This window comes from Prionailurus viverrinus, chromosome B4 (genome assembly GCF_022837055.1).
Source record: "Prionailurus viverrinus isolate Anna chromosome B4, UM_Priviv_1.0, whole genome shotgun sequence".
Classification (NCBI taxonomy): domain Eukaryota; kingdom Metazoa; phylum Chordata; class Mammalia; order Carnivora; family Felidae; genus Prionailurus; species Prionailurus viverrinus.
The window spans coordinates 34,662,094-34,682,457 of record NC_062567.1 but is presented as its reverse complement, the minus strand read 5'-3'; the positions used below and the strand labels follow the sequence as shown (position 1 = coordinate 34,682,457).

Here is a 20,364-nt window from a genome sequence, read left to right as displayed (position 1 = left end):
TATTTGTTTATTTTTGAGAGAGGGAGAGTGGGGGAGGGGCAGAGAGAGAAGGAGGAGGAGAGAATCCCCAGCAGGCTCTGCACTGTCAGCACGGAGCCCGACACGAGGCTTGAACTCTTGAACCATGAGATCATGATCTGAGCTGAAACCAAGAGTTGGACACTCAACTGACTGAGCCACCCAGGCATCGCGCTTTCTGTCTTTTTAAAGCTGATGTCAGTGGGCCTTCTCTAGACCAGGGATTGGCAGTTCCATTCATTACCCACCTGGAAAAAGAACCTCACTGTTGCTATTGGCAACATGGTTCAGTGGCTCTAAACTCCATTAAGGGAATGAATTTGATTGAGAGTCTGTGGCTTCGGGAGGGAGTGTGTAGACCTGCAGTGAGCAATAGGGCTGGTACCCAGTGAGGGTCAGGGATGCTGCTGCACCCTTGAGAGTTGCCCATGGAAGGGAGAACCGCCCTGTGTGAAGAGGCACGAGGCCGAGCCCCAACTCTTTAAGGAGGGCCTGGTTTGGGCCTCCTGCGGGAGTTTCCCGTGTGGCTCCTTTACCCTGTAGGAGGAGCAGGTCAGGCGGAAGAAGCGAGAAGAGCGCCTGCAGCAGATCCGTCACAATGCACAGCTCAAGTATGCAGCCAAGCGCATGGTGAGTGTCCTCTCGGAGTGGCAGGGATGGTGTACGGGCACGGTCCCACTGCGTGGGGCCTCACGGAGTTTCTCCTTTGGGTGAGTGGTCAGGACCTCAGTATTCTTGCCCTGACCCCCCCCTCATCACCCAGAAGCTGGCAGCTTGAGCTGAGGTATTGATGCCTGGGGTGGAGATACCAGTAGGACAGCGAGGCCTGTGGAAATGGCATGTGTGTTGTCCTTGGTGGTAGCCACTTCGAGGCTGACTCCGTCAAGGGGGCAGGGGCACCCGTACTGAGATTCCTCTGTCCCACTTGTAATGCTCTTACACAGAGACGGGAAGAAGAAGAAATGGAGCGTCTCCTCCACCTCAGCAGGGAGATGCTAGCAGAAGGAACAGGGACCGAGCCCCTAGAGCAGCTGGTATGTGGGGACGAGGAGCTGGTCCTTGCCGAGTACGAGAGCGATGAGGAGAAGGGAGCAGCTCGTGGGTAAGATGGTGCTTCTCCTTTACCCACCTCCCCTGCGCTGGTCTGCATGGGGGCTCCCAGGGAGGCAGCTCCTGTGCCTAGAGAGAGGCAGCCTGCTGTGTCCCTCATGAGACATCTGAAGGGATGGAATGCCATCCCTTAAGTTCCTCATAAATGGGGGCTGTGCCTTAGGCTACAGGGCTAGGAAGGGGAGGAGCAGGGACCTGCACCCAGCACCCAGGCCACTCTTGATCATGTGCTCTTAGCTCCTAGACTACACCTTGTGAGGTTTATGATATAAACCATCAACGTATCCTTAGCCCAATTTGTTCTTTTCGCCTTCTGGCTTCTGAGTTTCTGATGTGTGAGTCCTAAGCTGCTGGGTGGAGTAGAAACACTGAAGGTGACAGTGAGGATGTTCTGAGGCCACACTGCCCTAGTGGGAGCCTCCTTTTTCATTCATGCTTTAGTTGCACAAATGACCTTTGAGGGTCTGCTCTAGGTGTGGCATGGCTCCAGATGCCACAGACGACAGACATGACCCCTGCCCTCCGGAGCTTGCATGTAGTTGATGGCAGGGGGGTGGGGAATGTACACCAGAACTGTGAAATGAGCACATTTGCCCAGGAGGAGAATAAAACTGGTGAAAGGGGTAGCGTGTGGGGTCGCACCTTCAGGTGAAGCTAGGAGAGCCCTCCAAGGGGGTGACAAAGCATGAGAAAGAGCCATGGGGAGACCTGGGAGAAGAGAGGTCTAGTCAGTAGCCTGAAGGTACCCTGGTCTGGAAACGGGAACAGGTTTGGTAAGTTCAACGGGCACAGAGAAGGCCCAGGGGCTGAGCAATAGCGAATGAGGGAGAGAGGGGAAGAAGAGGCAGCTGTGTGTTTGGGCCTCATGGGTCCACTGAGGGTTTGGGTGTTCTCAGTGCAGTGGGGCTGTGGGGTTTCAAACAAGGGAGTAACAGGATTGTATTTGGGCATTAGGGCATTAAAGTCATTTTGATATCAGTTCTTTCCCCAAGTCACAAGTACCCCTAGAGGTCATCCCTCTTAGGCTCCCAACTTGGAAGCATTGTTTTCTGCTCCTCTGAAGGTGACTCCAGTGTTCTACATTCTCATTGACACTGGTCACCATGTCTGTGTAGAGTGTAACTCCAAGGCCTGAAACCTTTGGTTGACTCTTTTGTGATGGAGAAAATCTTCAGTTTGTCTGCAGTGCACCTTCTAACTTCACCATCGGGTGCTCAGCGTCCCAGCTGCCCTGACTTTTCTTTCTTTTCCCCCTCAGCTTTATTGAGATATAATTGGGTTATGACATTGTGTAAGTTTAAGATACATACCATGATGATCTGATATCTGATACATGTATGCATTGCAAAACAATCACTATGATAAGGGTAGTTAACAAATCCATCGTCTCACATACTTAACATTTCTTTAAAGATGTGCTCTCCTAGCAGCTGTCAGGTGTACAATACAGTGTAGTTAATGACAGTCATCATGCTGTGACCCTAGAACGTATTATCTTATAATGGTACCTTTACCTTTTGACTACTTTCATGTCCCTCTTCAGCCCCTGGCAATCTACTCTGTTTCTAGGAGTTTGGTTTTTTTAGATTCCACTTAGGATATGCCACAGAATTGTCCTTCTCTGTCTGACTTACATCACTTAGCAGAATGCCCTCAAGGTCCATATATATTGTCACAAATGGCAAGACTTCTTTCTTTTTTATGGCTGAATATTTCCGTGTGTGTGTGTGTGTGTGTGTGTGTGTGTGTGTGTGTGTGTGTGTGAGAGAGAGAGAGAGAGAGAGAGAGAGAGAGAGACATTTTCATTATTCATTCATCTGTCAGTGGATACTTCGGTTGTTTTCATCAGTGCTGCATTGAACATGAGGATGCAGAGATCTCCACGAGATAGTGATTTCATTTCCTCTAGATATATACCCAGAAATAGGATTGCTGGGTCATATGCTACTTAATATTTCTAATTTTTTGAGGAATGTCCATGCTGTTTTCTAGAGTGGCTGCACCAATTTACATTGCCACCCACAGTGCGCAAGGGTTCCCTTTTGTCCACATCCTTGCAAACATTTCTTTCTCTTTCTTCCTTTCCTTTCCTTTCCTTTCCTTTCCTTTCCTTTCCTTTCCGTTCCGTTCCGTTCCGTTCCGTTCCTTGTCTTTCAGAGTACAAGCAGGAGAGAAGGGCAGGGGGAGAGAAAATCCCAAGCAGGCTCCATTCTCAGTGCAGCGCCTGACCTGGGGCTTGATCCTTATGACCCTGGGATCGTGACCCAAGCTGAAATCGAGAGTTGGATGCTGAATGGGCTGAGCCACCCAAGCACCTCATCTTTTTATCTTTTTGGCGGTAGCCATGCTAACAGGTGTGAGGTGAAATCTCATTGCAGTTTTGACTTGCATTTCCTTGGGGATCAGTGATGTTGAGCATCTTTTCGTGTACCTGTTGGCTATTTGTATGTCTTTGGAAAAATGTATATTCAGTTCCTCTGCCCATTTAAAAAATTTTTTTCTGTTTATTTTTGAGAAAGAGGGTGTGAGTGGAGGAGGCGCAGAGAGAGAGGGAGACACAGAGTCTGAAGCAGGCTCCAGGCTCTGAGCTGTCAGCACAGAGCCTGATGCTGGGCTTGAACTCACAAACCATGAGATCGTGACCTGAGCCAAAGTTGGACGCTTAACCAACTGAGCCACCCAGGCGCCCCACCTCTGCCCATTTTTTAATTGGATTACTTGTTTTTTGCTGTTGAGTTCTATGAGTCCCTTATATATTTTGGATATAAGCCCCTTATCATCAGATAGGTGGTTTGCAAATATTTTCTCCCATTTCTTGGTTGCCTTTTCATTTTGTTGATTGTTTCTTTTGCTGTGCAGAAGCTTTTTAGTTTGACATAGTCCCACCTGTTTATTTTTGCTTTTGTTGCTTATACTTTTGATGTCCTATCCAAGAAATTATTGAGAAGAACAATGTCATGAAACTTTTTCCTGTGTTTTCTTCTAGGAGTTTTATGATTTTAGGTCTTACGTTTAAGTTTTTAATCCATTTTGACTTAGTTTTTGTGAGTGGTGTAGGAGAGGGGTTCCATTTCGTTCTTCTGCCTGTGACTATTCAGTTTGCCCAGCACCATGTTGAAGAGGCCATCTTTTCCTCATTGAGTATTCTTGGCTCCCTTGTCCAATAGTACTTTACTATATATACCTGGGTTTATTTTTGGGCTCTGTTCTGTTCCACGGGTCTTACGTGTCTGTTTTTATGCCAGTACCAAAGTGTTTTGATTACCATGCTGTTTGAAATAAGGAATTGTGATTCCTCCAGCTTTATTCTTTCTCAAGATTGCTTTGGCTATTTGGGGTCTTTTGTGGTTCCTAATGATTTTTAGGATTCTTTTTCTATATCTGTAAAAAATGCCATTGGAATCTTGATAAGGAATTGCATTAAATCTATAGATAGCTTTGAGTAGTATGTACATTTTAGCAATGTTAATTCTTGTGACCTATGAACATGGGACATTTTGTCATCTGTGTCATCTCCAGTTTCTTCATCAAAGTCTTGTAGTTAAATTTATTCCTGAGTATTTTATTGTTTGTTTGTTTTTTTTTTTTTTAAGTTATTTACTTTGAGAGAGACAGAGAACAGGTGAGTGGGGGAGGGGCAGAGAGGGGGAGAGAAGAGAGTCCCAAGCAGGCCCCTTGCTGTCAGAACACAGCCTGATGCAGGGCTCAGAATCACAGACCGTGAGATCAGATCATGTCCTGACTGAAATCAAGAGCTGTACGCTTAACCAACTGAGCCACCGAGGCACCCCAATATTTTATTGTTTTTTTAAAATGTTTTTTAAAATTTATTTTGAAAGAAAGAGTGTGAGTGAGGGAGGGAGAGGGAGAGGGAGAGAGAGAATCCCAAGGAGGCTCCGAGCTGTCAGCTCAGAGCCCAATGCGGGGCTCAAACTCACAAACTGTGAGACATGACCTGGGCTGAAATCAAGAGTCAGACACTCAACTGACTTAGCCACCCAGGTGCCCCAGTATTTTATTGTTTTTGATGCCTTTATAAGTTAGACTTTTATTTCTTTTTCAGCTAGTTTATTATTAGTGTACAGAAATGTACCTGATTTTTGTGTGTTGGTCATGTGCCCTGCAGCTTCACTGAATTTATTAGTTCTAGCAGTTTTTTGGTGCTATCTTCAGGGTTTTTGTAAATAAAATCATGTCGTTTACTTCTTCCTTTCCAATTTGGATGCTTTTTATTTCTTTTTCTTGTCTGATTGGTCTGGCTATGACTTCCAGTATTATGTTGAATAGGAGTGGTGAGAGTGGGCAACTTTGTCTTTTTCCTTGTCTTGGTGCAAAAGCTTTCACTCTTTTACTGTTCAGATGTTAGCTGTGGGCTTGTAATAGATGGCCTTTATTATGTTGAGGTACATTCATTTGTACCTAATTGATTGAGAATTTTTATCATGAACAGGCATTGGATTTTGTCATGTTTTTTTCTGTGTTGAGATGATTATGTGACTTTTATATATCATTCTATTTATTGATGTATCCCGTTTACTGATTTGCATATGATGAGCCATTATATTTTAGGGATAAATCCCACTTGATCATGGAGTATGATCCTTTTAATATGCCATTTAGTTCAGTTTGTTAGTGTCTTGTTGAGAATTTTTGCATCTGTATTCATCAGGGAAATATGCTAGCCTGTAGTTTCCTGTGTTTGTAGTGTTCTTACCTGGCTTTGGTATCAGGGTAATGGTGGTCTCATAAAATGAGTTTGGGAGTGTTCCCTCCTCTTCAGTATTTTGGAAGAGGTTGAGAAGGGTTGGCATTATTTCTTTAAATATTTGGTAGAATTTGCCTGTGAAATCATCTAGTCCTGGGCTTTTCCTTTGGTGCTCAGAGGCCTGCCCCTAAGCACAGATTTCGGGATCTGGATTAGAACCAAAACTTTTGACCCTGCCCAGGGCTGAGATGTCCAGACCTCTTTATGCATCCTATCTCGAAGAGATAAGGGCAGAGAGGCTCTGTAAACCCTTTGCCACCTGCCTCCAAGACTGCTTGCCCACTCCTGTACTTCTCCTCAAGAGGCCCCTGGGAACAAGAGAAAGAACTTGAGTGGAGTTTGTGAATATTAGAGAAAGTGCTACTTAGGGTCTGGGCCTGAGCCAGTAATCCTGCAGATTTCTACAGCTTCCAGTGCCCTGGCATTTCAAGAGACATGAGCCTCTCTGAGAACACAACTCATTCTGAATATAAAATTTTTGCTCTTCATTTCTTCACATGTCCAGCTTCTTACTAGATTCGGTTGAGTTTGCTTACTGTGTGATTTAAATCAAGGCCTTTCAGACAAAGCTGACTGAACAATTATTGATTTATTTATTGACTGGGAAGGCAACCCTATAACTCCTCTTCTAATCCCCCAAAGCAATTAGCATTTCTGCTTTTTTTTTAAATAAAATTTGCCAGGTGAGTAAAAAGAATCCCAGTGATGGCCCTGTAGGTAGAGTGTGTCTGTGAAAGATTTTGTGTTTTCTGAGGAACCTAGACTAATAATGTTGACCAAACATTCAGCCTTGTAATGCAGGATTTACCTCCCCACCAATCTGCCAGTGCACATGGGCTCTTCATTCATTGCTGGGAATGGTAGACTGAGGTGCTGGCGAGAGAAGAATTTATCTGGTTCTGAGTGACAGCATCTTTTATTCAGTCAGTCAGCAGTCAGTTGTGACTTCCCTCAGGAAATGTGCGTGGAATTCCTGCTGTGTGCCAAGGCCTTGGTGGGACCCCTGGCATTCACAGAAGCTAGATACTCCCAGGTCCTGCCTGTGGACGTGACAGTCTGGAGGGGGAAACAGACCAAGAATAAGTTATTTTGAATGAGGTGCAGGGGGGCCATGGCAGTGTGTCAGAGGCCAGCCAAGCCTATGGGGGAGGTTGGAGAAGGCTGAACAGAGGAGACAATGTTTATATGGGGATCTCAAGGTTGACTGTGGCTAGGTAAAAGAGGAGGTGAAGGGAGAGAGCATTCCAGGCAAAGAGAACAGCATGTCCAAGGCTCTGAGGTGGCAAGAGCAAAGTTCTGTGGGGAACTGAGAGAATTCCAGTTTTCTGGAGGGTGGACAGTGAGGACAGAGTAGCCTTTGATGAGGGACAAGTCAGACACTGAACCTAGGCTTCGGGCATACTGTGCCCCTTTCTCATTTCCCTCCTGAGTGGCAGTGGGAGGATGGGGTTGGTGTTAGCCTGGGGGTGTCTCTCTGACTGAGCGAATGAGCACCTGCTCATTGGTGGAACCTGGTTGTTGGAATGGTCTGTCTCCCTTTGGCTGAGGGCTCCAACCCCAGCAATGCTGGCCTCCATGTGGGGAACAGCTTACTTGTTTAGCTAGTTCCCATACATGGCACATGCTCGGTACAGTGCATCTCAGTTGACCTGAGTCCCCAGGGAAGACTGTTCCGTGTTATTTTTCTCTCTCAGAGTGGACGAGGAGGAGGAGGAGGAGGACCTGGAGGAAGAACACGTAACTAAGGTAAGACATCGTGTCCTGGGTATTCTGGGATTGGTCCCCAGTCCAGGGCTGTATCCCCCTAGCTGCTTCTCACTCTCCTGGGGTTCCCCAGACCCAGACCTTGGTGTCGGTGCTTACTTGGCCAGATGGGCTAGGCACCCAGAGGAGAGGTCTCTCCTGGCAGTGAAGCCTGGGCTTGTGTGCCCCAGGGCATCCAGGAGCTGCCATTCTGGGCCATGGACCAGTGGTATCTCTCTGGGGAAAGGGGGGGCGGCAGGCCAGAGCAAGAGCACCCTGCCCTTTGGCTCCCTCTTCTCTGGTTTGTATTTTCATTGGCATGGAGTTCTGTGAGGTACATATGATTCTGACACCTCTCATGTTTAAAATCATTTGGTTTCATTTGTGTAAGACTCTTGTTTTCTCCGTTAAAAGTAGATATTATGTCTCTATTTTTCTCTTCTTTTGTCGCTGTTCTCCATCTCAGAGGAGCACAGAGAGAGTTTAGCTCAGTGCCCCCCTGCCTTACTGCCCGCCTGTCTTCCAAGCCCTTTGGGAGGTGTGTGTGGACAGCCCACCCCCCAACACACTCCCCGGAATCTACTCTTTCCCATTTGGGAACCACAGCTCAGGGAGGCGGCCTGTCCTGAGATGAACAAGCCCTGTAAAGTGGCTGGATTAGCGGCTGAGCAGGACTGATGGGAGGCGCTCCATGTCGTGGGTGTTCTCGTGACCTTCTGGAGCTGAGGGGATGGTGGGGACTGCCCCGGCCCTGTGTTAACTGAGATCTGCTGTGGGACAGAGTCCCCTTGCTTTAAGTTTGTGTATTTGTGGCCACTGTCCCCAGTCCCTCAGCCTATTAGACCATGTATTCCTTGATGTGCAGACAATATTTGGAGAAATTGTGGTCTCCTCTTTGAAATACCCTGCTTTTTCTCGGAGCAGATTTACTACTGCAGTCGGACGCACTCCCAGCTGGCCCAGTTTGTGCACGAGGTGCAGAGAAGCCCCTTTGGCAAGGACACCCGGCTTGTCTCCCTCGGCTCTCGGCAGGTAAACAGAGGCAGTGGGTCTTGGCTCGGGTGCCAACCTGCTCCCTTCCCTGGGCCTTCGTCTTCTTCTTCCAGACATAGAAGAATTGTGGGTCTGAGGCAGGCCGAGCGGTGGGAGGATCGGCCTCTTCTGGTCCTTGGGGGGCTAGGCAGGCTCTGGAGGGTTGCTGTGTATCACGTAGCCGGGACCATTGTGTTGACTTTTTCTTTATCCTCTGTCTTCTAGAATCTTTGTATAAATGAAGATGTGAAAAACCTGGGTTCTGCGCAGCTTATCAATGACCGCTGCATGGAGATGCAGAGAAGTAAACACGGTAGCCGCCAGCACCCTGGAGCTGTGCAGCAAAGAGCTCTGGGACTGTCGTGTAGCCTCAGGCAGTACTGGGAAGGGGTCGGGAGTGGGGCAGAAGTGGACAAGGATGTGGGAAATAGTGTCTTAAATGGCAGTGACGGCAGAGCAGACGGCCGGGTCCGTCCTAAAGACCATCTCCTTGGCAAAAGGCGTTTTGCTTTTTGGGTCAGTGTCTAGTTCAGAACCCTGGCTCTGAGATGATTTTACTGGCTTTTTCTAGCGAATACCAAGTAAAATACCAGAATGGTGTGCTGAGTACCGAGCAGTACTGGGAAGGGTTTATCGGACCCCACCCTATGGAATTGGGCTCCTGACCCAATGGACACTTACCATTCTTTCTGCCTTTGCCCCCTTGTGCCTGTGCCCCTCAGAGAAGAGCAGAGCTGAGGATGAGAAGCCCAAGAGGAGAAGGCAGGAGCACCAGGCCGCATGCCCCTTCTACAGCTATGAGCAGCTGCAGCTCCTCCGAGATGAGGTCCTGGTGGGGGTGAAGGACATCGAGCAGCTGGTGTCCCTGGGGAAGGAGGCTCGGGCCTGTCCCTATTACGGGAGCCGGTTTGCCATTCCAGCAGCCCAGGTGAAGACCCTGGAGGGTTGGGCAGTCACTCTTGGCTCTAACTGTGGCCTCAGCCCCAAGGAGTTTCCTCATTCCTCTTAATTTGGGAGGATGTCACTGGCCATGGTTGGACTGACCAACACACTGCACACCGGTGACCTGTCACCCACACGCCTGGTGCGTAGAGTCAGAGGCGGCCCCAGGTGCCTTGTGGCTCTGGGTTGCAGGAATAGTTGGCATTATTGGGGACAGCAGATAAAAGCCAGGAAGGGGTGTGCAGTCCTAGTGAAAACACAGAGTCGGGGGTGAAAGCTGAGGGGATGAAGTAAGGGTGCTGTACCAGAAACGTGTTCCCAGATGGCCTTTCGGAGGAACCTACCCACCAGTGTGTGAGAAGACAGTCTTCTCTAGACTTGCCACATTTGGTGTCATCTTTAAACAGAAAAACTGCCGGTTTGCCAGATCAAAAATACCATTGTTATTTGGTACGATTTTACTGTCTAACTGCCACTTCTTAATTTGAATGGCTTTTGGAAATAGGGTTTCGATTATGGAGACTTCCATATAAGAAAGAAGAGATTAGGTAGGTTTTCAGTGATTCAGGGAACATGAGTAATAATTTTACAAGGCAGTTAAGTGCTCATTAATATACTACGTTGAACCGTGTTGCGTGGGTGCTCAGAATTAAATTCCAGAACCCTCCCAGCCCTCAGCATTGTTGCATGCCATGCCTGGGGTCTGTTTGCCACATTGCAAGATTAGTGCCATAGATACCTGTGTGCAAATATAGTAAGATGTCCTGAGATTTTCATGATCTTAACTTTTTGAGATACTTTTCACCTCATTTTTGCTTTGTAGTATCCTACTAAAAAAGCAAAGGCAAGTATTATCCATATGTTCTCATATCCATATGAGGACACAGGCCCAGAAAGGTTAAGTGATATATCTGTTTTCTCTTAGTGGGTGAGTAATGGAACCAGTATTAAAGCTGGGCCTTAAGTTTCTAGTTTTCTGGATTTTCACTCTATCAGTATTCTTTTAACTGTAAAATCATCATCACAGAGAGCACCTAAAAATTCATGGAATGCTTTTTTGTTTACCCTCCACCCCTTAGCCCTTATTTGAGATAGAGTTTATCATTTTGCAGATGAAGAAATTGAGGCGCAGAAAGATTAAGTCACTCTTCCCAGAGTCATTTAGCTGGGAAATAACAGCTCCAAGACCAGAACCCAGGGCTACCTACTAGTACACCACTGGTTTTCACAGTGTTTTGAGGAACCTTGGGTGCCTCAGGGGCTACCTCGCGGGTATGGATAAGGCTAAGCAGGGGTTCCACGCTTCTCTCTGCTCCCCTCTGCCCACCGCCACTCTTGGTTCAGTCAGATTCAGATTGGCCCCAGTTATGTCTGTTTCATATTTCATGTTCTACATAAAACCTGAAGAGGGGGTCTGTTGCTAAAAGCACAGGGCTTTGCTAGAGCTTTCACTCTTGAATGCCCCTACACGTATTCTGGTTGGGAAATGAAACCACTCACACCAGGAGCTTAGAGCAGGTGGGGCTGTTGTGGCAAGGAGCCCAGCCCTGCTCAGGTGGTCGCCCCCTCCTCCCAGCTCGTGGTGCTGCCCTACCAGATGCTGCTGCACGGGGCCACCCGCCAGGCCGCAGGGATCCGGCTGCAGGGACAGGTGGTAGTCATTGACGAGGCTCACAACCTGATTGACACCATCACGGGCATCTACAGTGCAGAGGTCAGCGGTTCCCAGGTGGGTCGGCCTCTCCCTTTTTGGGCCGGTGCCTGCTGTGGGGAAGAGGGATGTGGATCATCTCTCCAAGTGCCTAGACCTGGAATTCATCTGGCAATGGTGTGGGGAAGGGTGCACTGAGTCGAGGCAGTGGCCTCGTCAGGGGCGGACTGGCTAGAACTACGGGGACCCAGATCTTAGAAATGCTGGCACCCAGCGCAGACAAGGTGACTCATTTCCTTGTTCCTCACTGGCGTATGTCATCCTGAGTCCCTCCAGCCCAGGGTGGTACCAGCCAGTTCTCTATAACCCAGGACAGTGGGGTGAGGGAAGCAGGGTCCTCACATGGTTGGACATCATTATTGTTGCTTTGAGGGGTTCTCAGTATTTCTGAAAGCCACTATTTATCGATTATCTCCTCTGTGCCATGCAGCATACACAGTATTGTGAAACCCCACGCTGCCTCTGTGCAGGCTGGTATTCCTAGTTAACGTTGAGAACTCTTGAAATTCAGGGGGGCATAAGCAGTGTGCTGCTCTCTTCACCTTGGTTGTTTCCCATGAGGTGTCCTGGCTAGCATCTTCTAGGCATGATCTAAGATATCATTGGCACAGCCCTAGGCTGCTTGCTCAGAGCCTGGGCCGCCTTCACACCTGTTCTCTGTTCTCTCCAGTTCTGCCAGGCCCATTCCCAGTTGCTCCAGTATATGGAACGATATGGGTAAGATACTGCCTCCTGAGGGGGAAGGGAAATCCTGCTCAGTCTCTGGGAGAAGGCACTTGGGTCTCCATCTCTGGCCCAGGCACCACACCGAGTGGGCCAGGGTGCTGTTTACCTCCTGTTTACAGTGGTGTGTACCCCACATAGGCCGAGGGTGCTTGGGACACAACAGCTGGCTGTGAAGGCCTTGGGCCACGGCCAGCCTTTTTCTCTGGGACCATATTTGTCACTGTGGTCTACCTTGAAAGACACTGGACAGAAAGGCCACAACTTGGGGCATTTGGAAGGGAAGCAGCTTGGGGAGTGCTACCACTTGATGTCCGTTGGTGTCTCCTCAGGAAGCGTCTGAAGGCCAAGAACTTGATGTACATCAAACAGCTCCTGTATCTGTTGGAGCAGTTTGTGACTGTGTTGGGAGGTAAGGAGCACTATGCCCACCCCAGCCCCTGGCCTGCTAAGCTTGCTGCAGTCCCCTCTCTGGATGCCAGTCAGGACGCCTGGGATTTCTGTGTCCTCAAGAATTGTCTTGGCCATTGATTTAGAAGATTCTTATTTTTCATAGCTTTGTTGAATTGTCTGACCATAGATCCTTTTTTAGGTTTCTAGTTTATATTTCCCTGAGTCCTTTTTATTTTGCCAGACCTTACTTCTCAGGTAGTAATAACAGCATAGTGTAATAGAAACGGGTGACGTTAACTTTGGAGTGCTCCTGTGAGGAGAGCTGCACAGGCACACTCACTGTTGTTGACAGAGGAGTCAACTAAAGCTCAGAGATGTGACCTGCCTCTGCTTCATGAACCTAGTAGGAGAGACTAGAGGCTTCTGGCTCTAGGTTCCATACTGCTTTGCACAATTCTGTGTCACCTACCCTTTCCTTTGCTATATATATGGCTGTCATTTGAAGGCTTTCCTAGAAGCCAAAGTTCTGGAAAACCAGTGCGGCGTTCCACTGGAGGGATTTTGTCTAATGTCGGTGTTCCTCCCTTCCACCTCTACCTTGCCACTGGCCACTGTGCAGCCTGGACAACTCTTTGCACCTGCGTAAAGTGGGTGGTCCCTTGGCCCCAGCCTCCTTGGAGGAGGTGTGAAAAGAATGAGATAACAAGGCTTTGGGCTCCATATGCAAATGTGGGTTAGATTTTGAGGCTTCCTAGAGCTTCCCACCCTTTCAGTGGGTTCTTTGGGTGCCATAAATGGCAAAAAACCTGTTTACATGTGAATGCTCTTATTTGATGAGTACGTCAAATAGCGTACACACAAAATGTGTGAGAGGATGGGGGTGGGGGGCAGAGGATCCCCATCCTGACCTGCTTGAATTCTGTTTTAGGAAACATTAAGCAAAATCCCAACACACAGAGCCTTTCGCAAACAGGTAAGAGGGTGGCCTTCAGAGACTCAGAGATGGTCTGAGCCGTTTCTGAGCTCACCTCTGGGCCTGTGGTCTTCAGAGCAAGGATTCCAAGGCTCTTCTTTGTTTATCCTTAGGGACAGAGCTGAAGACCATCAATGACTTTCTCTTTCAGAGCCAGATCGACAACATCAACTTGTTCAAGGTAGAGGTTCTCCCCCTTCTGTGTCAGCGCCCAGTTTCCTTATCCTTACCGCCACCTGCGAGCAGAGCACTGTGTTAAGACTGGAAGGAATAAAAAGTAAATTTCTTCTGTTGTGAGTCAGTCTAGAAGTCTGAGGATCTACAGCATAGATGTTTGTAATTAACCCTTAAAGTGCCAGCAAGAAAAAAAATCTTCAATCCAGAGTGAAGGGTCCTAGGGATTGGTGAGAAAAGCTTCCTTTCATTTACCATGTAAGCACAGATAGAAACTCCCAGGTCCTTTACCTCGTTCCATCTTTCTTCTGGCCCAGTTTTTGCCCTGGACTAGAAAGAGCAGGTCAGCTTTGTGAGCACCATCCTGCTATTGGGCTGAGGTGGCTGAGAACACTCCCTGGGCCACTCTGCGTGACCCGCCCCCATCCTTGCACACCAGCCGCAGGTGTCTGCCTGCTCCAGACCTACTGTTCGGGGTACTGCTGCCATCACTTGACTCACAACTTAGCGATTCCAAATTACTAAAAATACAGAGCACTTGCTGTGTCTAAGGCAGTGCACCAGGTTCTGGGACCCCACGGTAGGAGGTACCATCACCATTCAGAAGCAGAGGAAACCAGGGCTGGGTGAGGTTTCCCCAGGACGACATGTACTAGCCATACATGAGTGAGCAAATGGTGCCTGGTGTGGGAGGCAGTATGTGAGCCCTGGCTTAGCCTTGAGACCCTGCTTGCTTCCCTCCTGCCTTCCCATTTTTCTTCAAACCAGCTTACCTGTTTTGATCACGGTCACTGCCATTACCCCATCTGACCGGTTGAGGCCATTTTGATGCCTTTCTTCTCCCTTTGGGTCCCGCATCCAAACAGTTGCCGGGCCTCAGAGCTGGAAGGAGCACTCGAACTCCCACCGCTTTTCCAATCCCACAGCTGCCACTTCAGGGCCGGCTCGTTTCCTCTCGCCTCCTTTCCGCTCTTCCTGGCTTCACTCTCTGTCCCTTCTCAAATCTTTCCTACACTGTCATCTGGTGAGTCCTCACTGGAAGATAGTGCCCTTTTTAGAAATCTTCAAAGGCTTCAACTCCCTGTCTTCCTTTCCAAGCTGCACATGTTGTACACACTGGAGGGCCCCCGAACAAGCCCCAAGCTTTACCCTCTCTGTGCCTTTGCTCGTATGTGTTTTTTTAAACTCTTAATCTTTTCAGGGTTCATCTTAGGTGCTGTCATATTGAAGGAGAGCACAGAAGACCTGTCACCAAGAACCTTTAGAGAGGGTTGGGGCTATGCAGACGTTAGTGAGGAGGCCATGTGCATGAAGGTTGCTCTTGTGGGAGAGCGCCGTGTTGTATGTGGGGGTGGTGGGAGAGGAGTGACCTCAGAAAGGAGGTTGACCCGGTTGGCCACAAGGAGGCTGGGTTCCTCAGGAGCTGTCAATGAATCATGCTCCCTGGGGTTTTGGAAGGTGGTGTTTTTTTTTTTTTTTTCCAGCCTAATTGTTGCATGTGCCTGCAGTGGTTTGCTTTTGCAGGTGCGGCGCTACTGTGAAAAGAGCATGGTCAGCAGAAAGGTACAGCCTCTTTTCCTGGGTCTGGCCAGGCTCCACAGCACTCCACCTCCTGCCCTCCCAGTACCTTGCTCTCCCCTGCCCTTTGGAGCCCCAAGTCACCCCTGCTCCCTTCTTACTGCAGGGCTGCTTGCTGTGTTGGGAGGGGGTGCCAAGATGCCTTGTGTTAGGGGGCAAGTTGTGGGCTGTGTGGGGTGCAGCAGAACCTCCAGCCTGGGCTCCCACTGCTGCACCCTCATTCCTCCCTGTGCTCTCTCTCCCCGTCCCAGCTCTTTGGCTTCACAGAAAGGTATGGCACGGTCCTTGCATCCTCCAGGGAGCAGTCCAGACTGGCTGGGTTCCAGCACTTCCTACAGAGCCTGCAGCCCGCATTGACCGAGAATGAGTCAAGAGGGGGAGACAGGGCTGCAGGTGGGGGCCAAGAATATCCATCCCTCACGCGTGGACTCCTCTCCTGCCTCATCTGTGGTCCCAGACTGTCTTCCTTCTGCTCTGTGCAGCTCCCGTGCCCCACGGAGATGAGGGAGAGGCCAGGGTGCCACGGTCTGCTTCCCCGCTGATGCACATCGAAGGCTTCCTTGCAGCCCTCACCACTGCCAACCAGGATGGCAGGGTCATCCTGAACCGCCAAGGTAGTCCAAGGAGGAATCAGCATGGAGCCGGGAAACCAAAGCATGAAAAGATTCTGCCTTGCACCTCTCTGGGTTAGGACGAGGAGACAAGGTGGTGAAAACTGGTCCTCTGTAGCCTGGGTGGGCTGGTGTAGGTGCGGTGAGGAGGGATGTGAGGCACTGGGGAGGCTGGCATCTCACGCCAGGTTATGAGAGAAGTTGTATAGCCTACTGGTTACAGGTATGTGAGTTTTGGTTTGAGTCTTGATTCCGTCACCTCCAAGCTGTGTCTATCACTCTGAACCTCAGTCTTCATGTGCAAAAGGAGCTGGTAGTGCTGTCTGCCTCGGGCTTGTCCTGCACTTTGAATGGAATCTAATCAAAAGGGAAAGTGGTGTATCTAGTGGCTCCTTCATGGACCCAACTGAGCTCCCGTTTGCCTCAGACTCATGGAAGTCTTTGTTCGGCCTGCCTGCAAACCACCCCCTCCTTCCCCAGCTGGCTCTGTCTTTTTTTCAGGAAGTCTTAGTCAGAGCAGCCTCAAATTCCTGCTCCTGAATCCAGCCGTGCACTTTGCCCAAGTGGTGAAGGAATGCCGGGCAGTGGTCATTGCAGGCGGCACCATGCAGCCGGTAAGGGAACCAGACCCAGCCTCTTGTGCCCTGAGTGCTGGGATGAGACAGGGACAGGGGGAAGAGGTGCTGTCCAGTGGGCCCCCAAACCAGAAAGGGGTCAGCTTGAACAGGCCAAGCAGCGTCCACCAGGTGGCATTGCTGTGCTGTCTCATGCCTGGGCCTTTAGCCTGGGGCAGGGGTGGAGTGGGCAGTGGGGGTGGAGGGAGGCACATGGCTGCTGATTTGGTGCTTTTGTAGGTTAGGTACCGCACTTCTCCCAAAGATAGCCGTTCTGGAATTTCAGGCCCCCATTTTAGTGCCATTCACTCCTTATACCCACCATAGATACGACCTTTCCTTTCTTTTATAAATTTATATACACACACACGTATTTAGGAAAGTATTATGTTTTCGTTGTAGAAAGCAGAGACCAGCAAAAGCAGGAAAAAAAAATAGATGATAATTCCACCAGCGAAAGGTTTTATTTTAGTGTATATCATTATACTAGTCTTTGTGTGCATAATTTTTACAAATATACATACATATTTTAAAAACAAAAATCTGTATCTCTACATGCTGTTGCTGTGATTTGCTTTTTTCACTCAGCAACAAATGTCATAGACATTTTTCCTTGTCAGCAGTATGTATTTATTCCACCATGCTCTGGCTGTATTTTTTTCTGTTACATGAATATGTTATATCTTATAGAACTACTCTTCTTTTGTTAGATATTTAGGTGATTTCCAGTCTTTCTCTGTTTTAAGCAACACAGTGGCAAACAGAACCACGTCTCTGCACAGCGGTTCTGTCCTTAAGGTACACCTGGCCCAGGACTTTGGTGGAAGGCTCCTCAGCGCCCATGCAGTCATTCGTTTCTAACCTCAGCCGCTAGAATCCCCCATTGCTTTATTAGTTTCCAACTTTTCTTTCTTTTCTATAGACTTGTATATTTTTGTTCATGTATTAAAAGCATCTATAGTCGTTGCTGCTTTCAATGCCCAGGTGTCTCAGACAGCCTGACGTGCTGCCTCTGGTCCTTGATGAGGCCCCACTAGCCTTGGGATGCTTTCTTGCTTTCTGGCAAGATGAAACATCCCAGCCACCTTATGCCTTCTTTATCCCGTATCTGGGATCATTCATTTTTCTAAGATAACCTGGTTTCTTTTATTGGGGATTGGTGTTTAAAAACCAATATCTGGGTATTGGGGTGTTTGTGGTACTCCTGGATTATAAATGTTTTTAGGCCTTCTTGTAGACTGGGGAAAATGGTTTTAAAAAACCATGAGTCCATATTGATATTTCTAAATGAACATCAGTCATTTATTTGACCTTACACTGTATGTCTTTTCTCTTGAGCTGAATGTTTGGTTTCTCATTACATTGACGTAACTACTTATTTGCTACGTCCCATAATACACTTAAGATATACTAAAATAGTTTCATATACAGTATTATTCTAACAATAAACTATTGATGGAAATTTCATTTCTTTGCATTTATTTTTTGCCCTTAGGTATATCCTACTAAGGATGTATGGTCACTAAGGATCTGAAGTCACTTGAAGTCAGGCGTTGCTTTGTGTGCTTATGTTGTGAATGTGACAGAGAGTTAGGCTTTCTTTGTTGCCATGTGTTTTCAGTTTTAGAGTTTGATTTTTCATTTTAGACATATATATATATATATATATTTTTTTTTTTAATGCTTATTTTTGAGAGAGAGACAGAATGCAAGTGGGTTAGGGGCAGAGAGAGAGACACACACAGAATCCGAAGCAGGCTCCAGGCTCTGAGCTGTCAGCACAGAGCCCGACGCTGGGCTCGAACTCACAAGCTGTGAGATGATGACCTGAGCCAAAGTCGGTTGCTCAACCAACTGAGCCACCTAGTCAGGTGCCCCTAGACTTAATTATATTTTTAAAATAAGTAAACACCTGTATGGTTCAAAAGTCAAAACTGCATGGAAGATACATTCAGGGGCGCCTGGGTGGCTCAGTTGGCTAAGCATCTGACTTCTGCTCAGGTCATGATCTCATGGTCCATGGGTTTGAGCCCCACATTAGGCTCTGTGCTGACAGCTCAGAGCCTGGAGCCTGCTTCAGATTCTGTGTCTCCCTCTCTTGCTGCCCCTCCCCAGCTCATGTTCTGTCTCTTTCTCTCTCAAATATAAACAAACATTAAAAAAAAAAAAAAAGATGCATTCAGGAAGTCTTACTTCCATCCATTTCCAGCCTGTTCCCCATGCCCATAGGTTATCATTTTTCTTACTCCTAGTCTTTCTATGCTTTCATTTTATTTTTCTCCAGAAATAAGCAAATATATGTACTTATTTTTTCCTTTCCTTTGTCTTTTACATCAAAGCATAACTGGTTTTTAGTCACCAGTGTGTTGTGGCACGCCATTCAGTAGCCAGTGCCATCTATGCACCTCTTGCTGGCCGCGGAGCTCTGCGCTGGCAGGATCCAGCGTGATGCTTTCAGCTGACCCCTTCTGAAGGGGATCACTGCACAGGAAGTATCCTTGTGCATGGGTTGGTTTGTGGAGCTGTATGCTCAGAGGGGACTTCTAGGTAGGGGGGCTGCCAGGTTGAAAGATAAAAATACATCCGATTTATTAAATATTGCCATATTCCCCCCCAGCTGGAGCTGTACTGTTCTCTCTTCCACCAGCACTGTGTGTATGTGCCTACAGAGGGAGACACTTTGGGATTTTTGCCAATTCAATAGGTGAAAACCCTGGAACTCTTTTTTTTTTTTTTTTAATTTTTTAATTAATTAATTATTTTAATTTACATCCAACTTAGCATATAGTGCAACAGTGATTTCAGGAGTAGATTCCTTAGTGTCCCTTACCCATTTAGCCCATCCCCCCTCCCCAACCCCTCCAGTAACCCTCTGTTTGTTCTCCATATTTAAGAGTCTCTTATATTTTGTCTCCCTCCCTGTTTCTATATTATTTTTGCTACCCTTCCCTTATGTTCACCTGTTTTGTATCTTAAAATCTTCATATGAGTGAAGTCAGATGATATTTGTCTTTCTCTGACTAATTTCGCTTAGCATAATACCCTCTAGTTCTTTTTTTTTTTAATGTTTATTTTACTTATTTTTGAGAGACAGAGACAGCATGAGCAGGAGAGAGAGAGGGAGACCCAGAATCTGAAGCAGGCTCCAGGTTCTGAACTGTCAGCACAGAGCCTGACACGGGGCTTGAACTCACGAGCTGTGAGATCATGACCTGAGCCAAAGTCGGACGTTCAACCGACTGAGCCACCCAGGTGCCCCTAATACCCTCTAGTTCTATCCATGTAGTTGCGAATGGCAAGATTTCATTCTTTTTGATTGCCGAGTAATACTCCATTGTATATATATACCACATCTATCCATTCATCCATCGATGAACACTTGGGCTCTTTCCATACTTTGGCTATTGTTGATAGTGCTGCTATAAACATGGGGGTGCATGTGCCCCTTTGAAACAGCATACCTGTATCCCTTGGATAAATACCTAGTAGTGCAATTGCTGGGTCATAGGCTAGTTCTATTTTTAATTTTTTGAGGAACCTCCATACTGTTTTCCAGAGGGGCTGCACCAGCTTGCATTGCCCCCAACAATGCAAAAGAGATCCTCTTTCTCTGCATCCTTGCCAACATCTATTGTTGCCTGAGTTGTTAATGTTAGCCATTCTGACAGGTGTATGGTGGTATCTCATTGTGGTTTTGATTTGTATTTCCCTGATGATGAGTGAAGTTGAGCATTTTTTCATGTGTCAGTTGGCCATCTGGATGTTTTCTTTGGAGAAGGTCTATTCATGTCTTTTGCCTATTTCTTCAATGGATTATTTGTTTTTTGGGTATTGAATTTGATAAGTTCTTTATAGATTTTGGATACTAACCCTTTATCTAATATGTCATTTGCAAATATCTTCTTTCATTTCATCCAGTTGCTTTTTAGTTTTGCTGATTGTTTCCTTTGCTGTGCTGAAGCTTTTTATTTTGGTGA

General features: G+C 47.6%; 1 protein-coding gene across 5 annotated transcripts in view; it reads left to right on the top strand.

Moving 5' to 3' along the window:
• The window catches only part of DDX11 (DEAD/H-box helicase 11), a 39,498-nt gene that overhangs the window by 11,413 nt on the left and 7,721 nt on the right, over positions 1-20,364 (top strand). For all 5 annotated transcript variants that reach the window (XR_007153730.1, XM_047865056.1, XM_047865055.1 and 2 more), the window contains 15 exons: positions 562-648; positions 963-1,120; positions 7,588-7,639; positions 8,561-8,668; positions 8,894-8,981; positions 9,391-9,596; positions 11,187-11,339; positions 11,992-12,038; positions 12,377-12,456; positions 13,366-13,410; positions 13,524-13,591; positions 15,109-15,147; positions 15,414-15,555; positions 15,645-15,776; positions 16,275-16,387. Coding sequence is in view for 4 of the 5 variants with exons in the window: in XM_047865056.1 (XP_047721012.1) it covers positions 562-648; positions 963-1,120; positions 7,588-7,639; positions 8,561-8,668; positions 8,894-8,981; positions 9,391-9,596; positions 11,187-11,339; positions 11,992-12,038; positions 12,377-12,456; positions 13,366-13,410; positions 13,524-13,591; positions 15,109-15,147; positions 15,414-15,555; positions 15,645-15,776; positions 16,275-16,387 (1,518 nt within the window). In the remaining variant the exon portion in view is untranslated. The remainder of the gene's footprint in view (positions 1-561; positions 649-962; positions 1,121-7,587; positions 7,640-8,560; positions 8,669-8,893; positions 8,982-9,390; positions 9,597-11,186; positions 11,340-11,991; positions 12,039-12,376; positions 12,457-13,365; positions 13,411-13,523; positions 13,592-15,108; positions 15,148-15,413; positions 15,556-15,644; positions 15,777-16,274; positions 16,388-20,364) is intronic.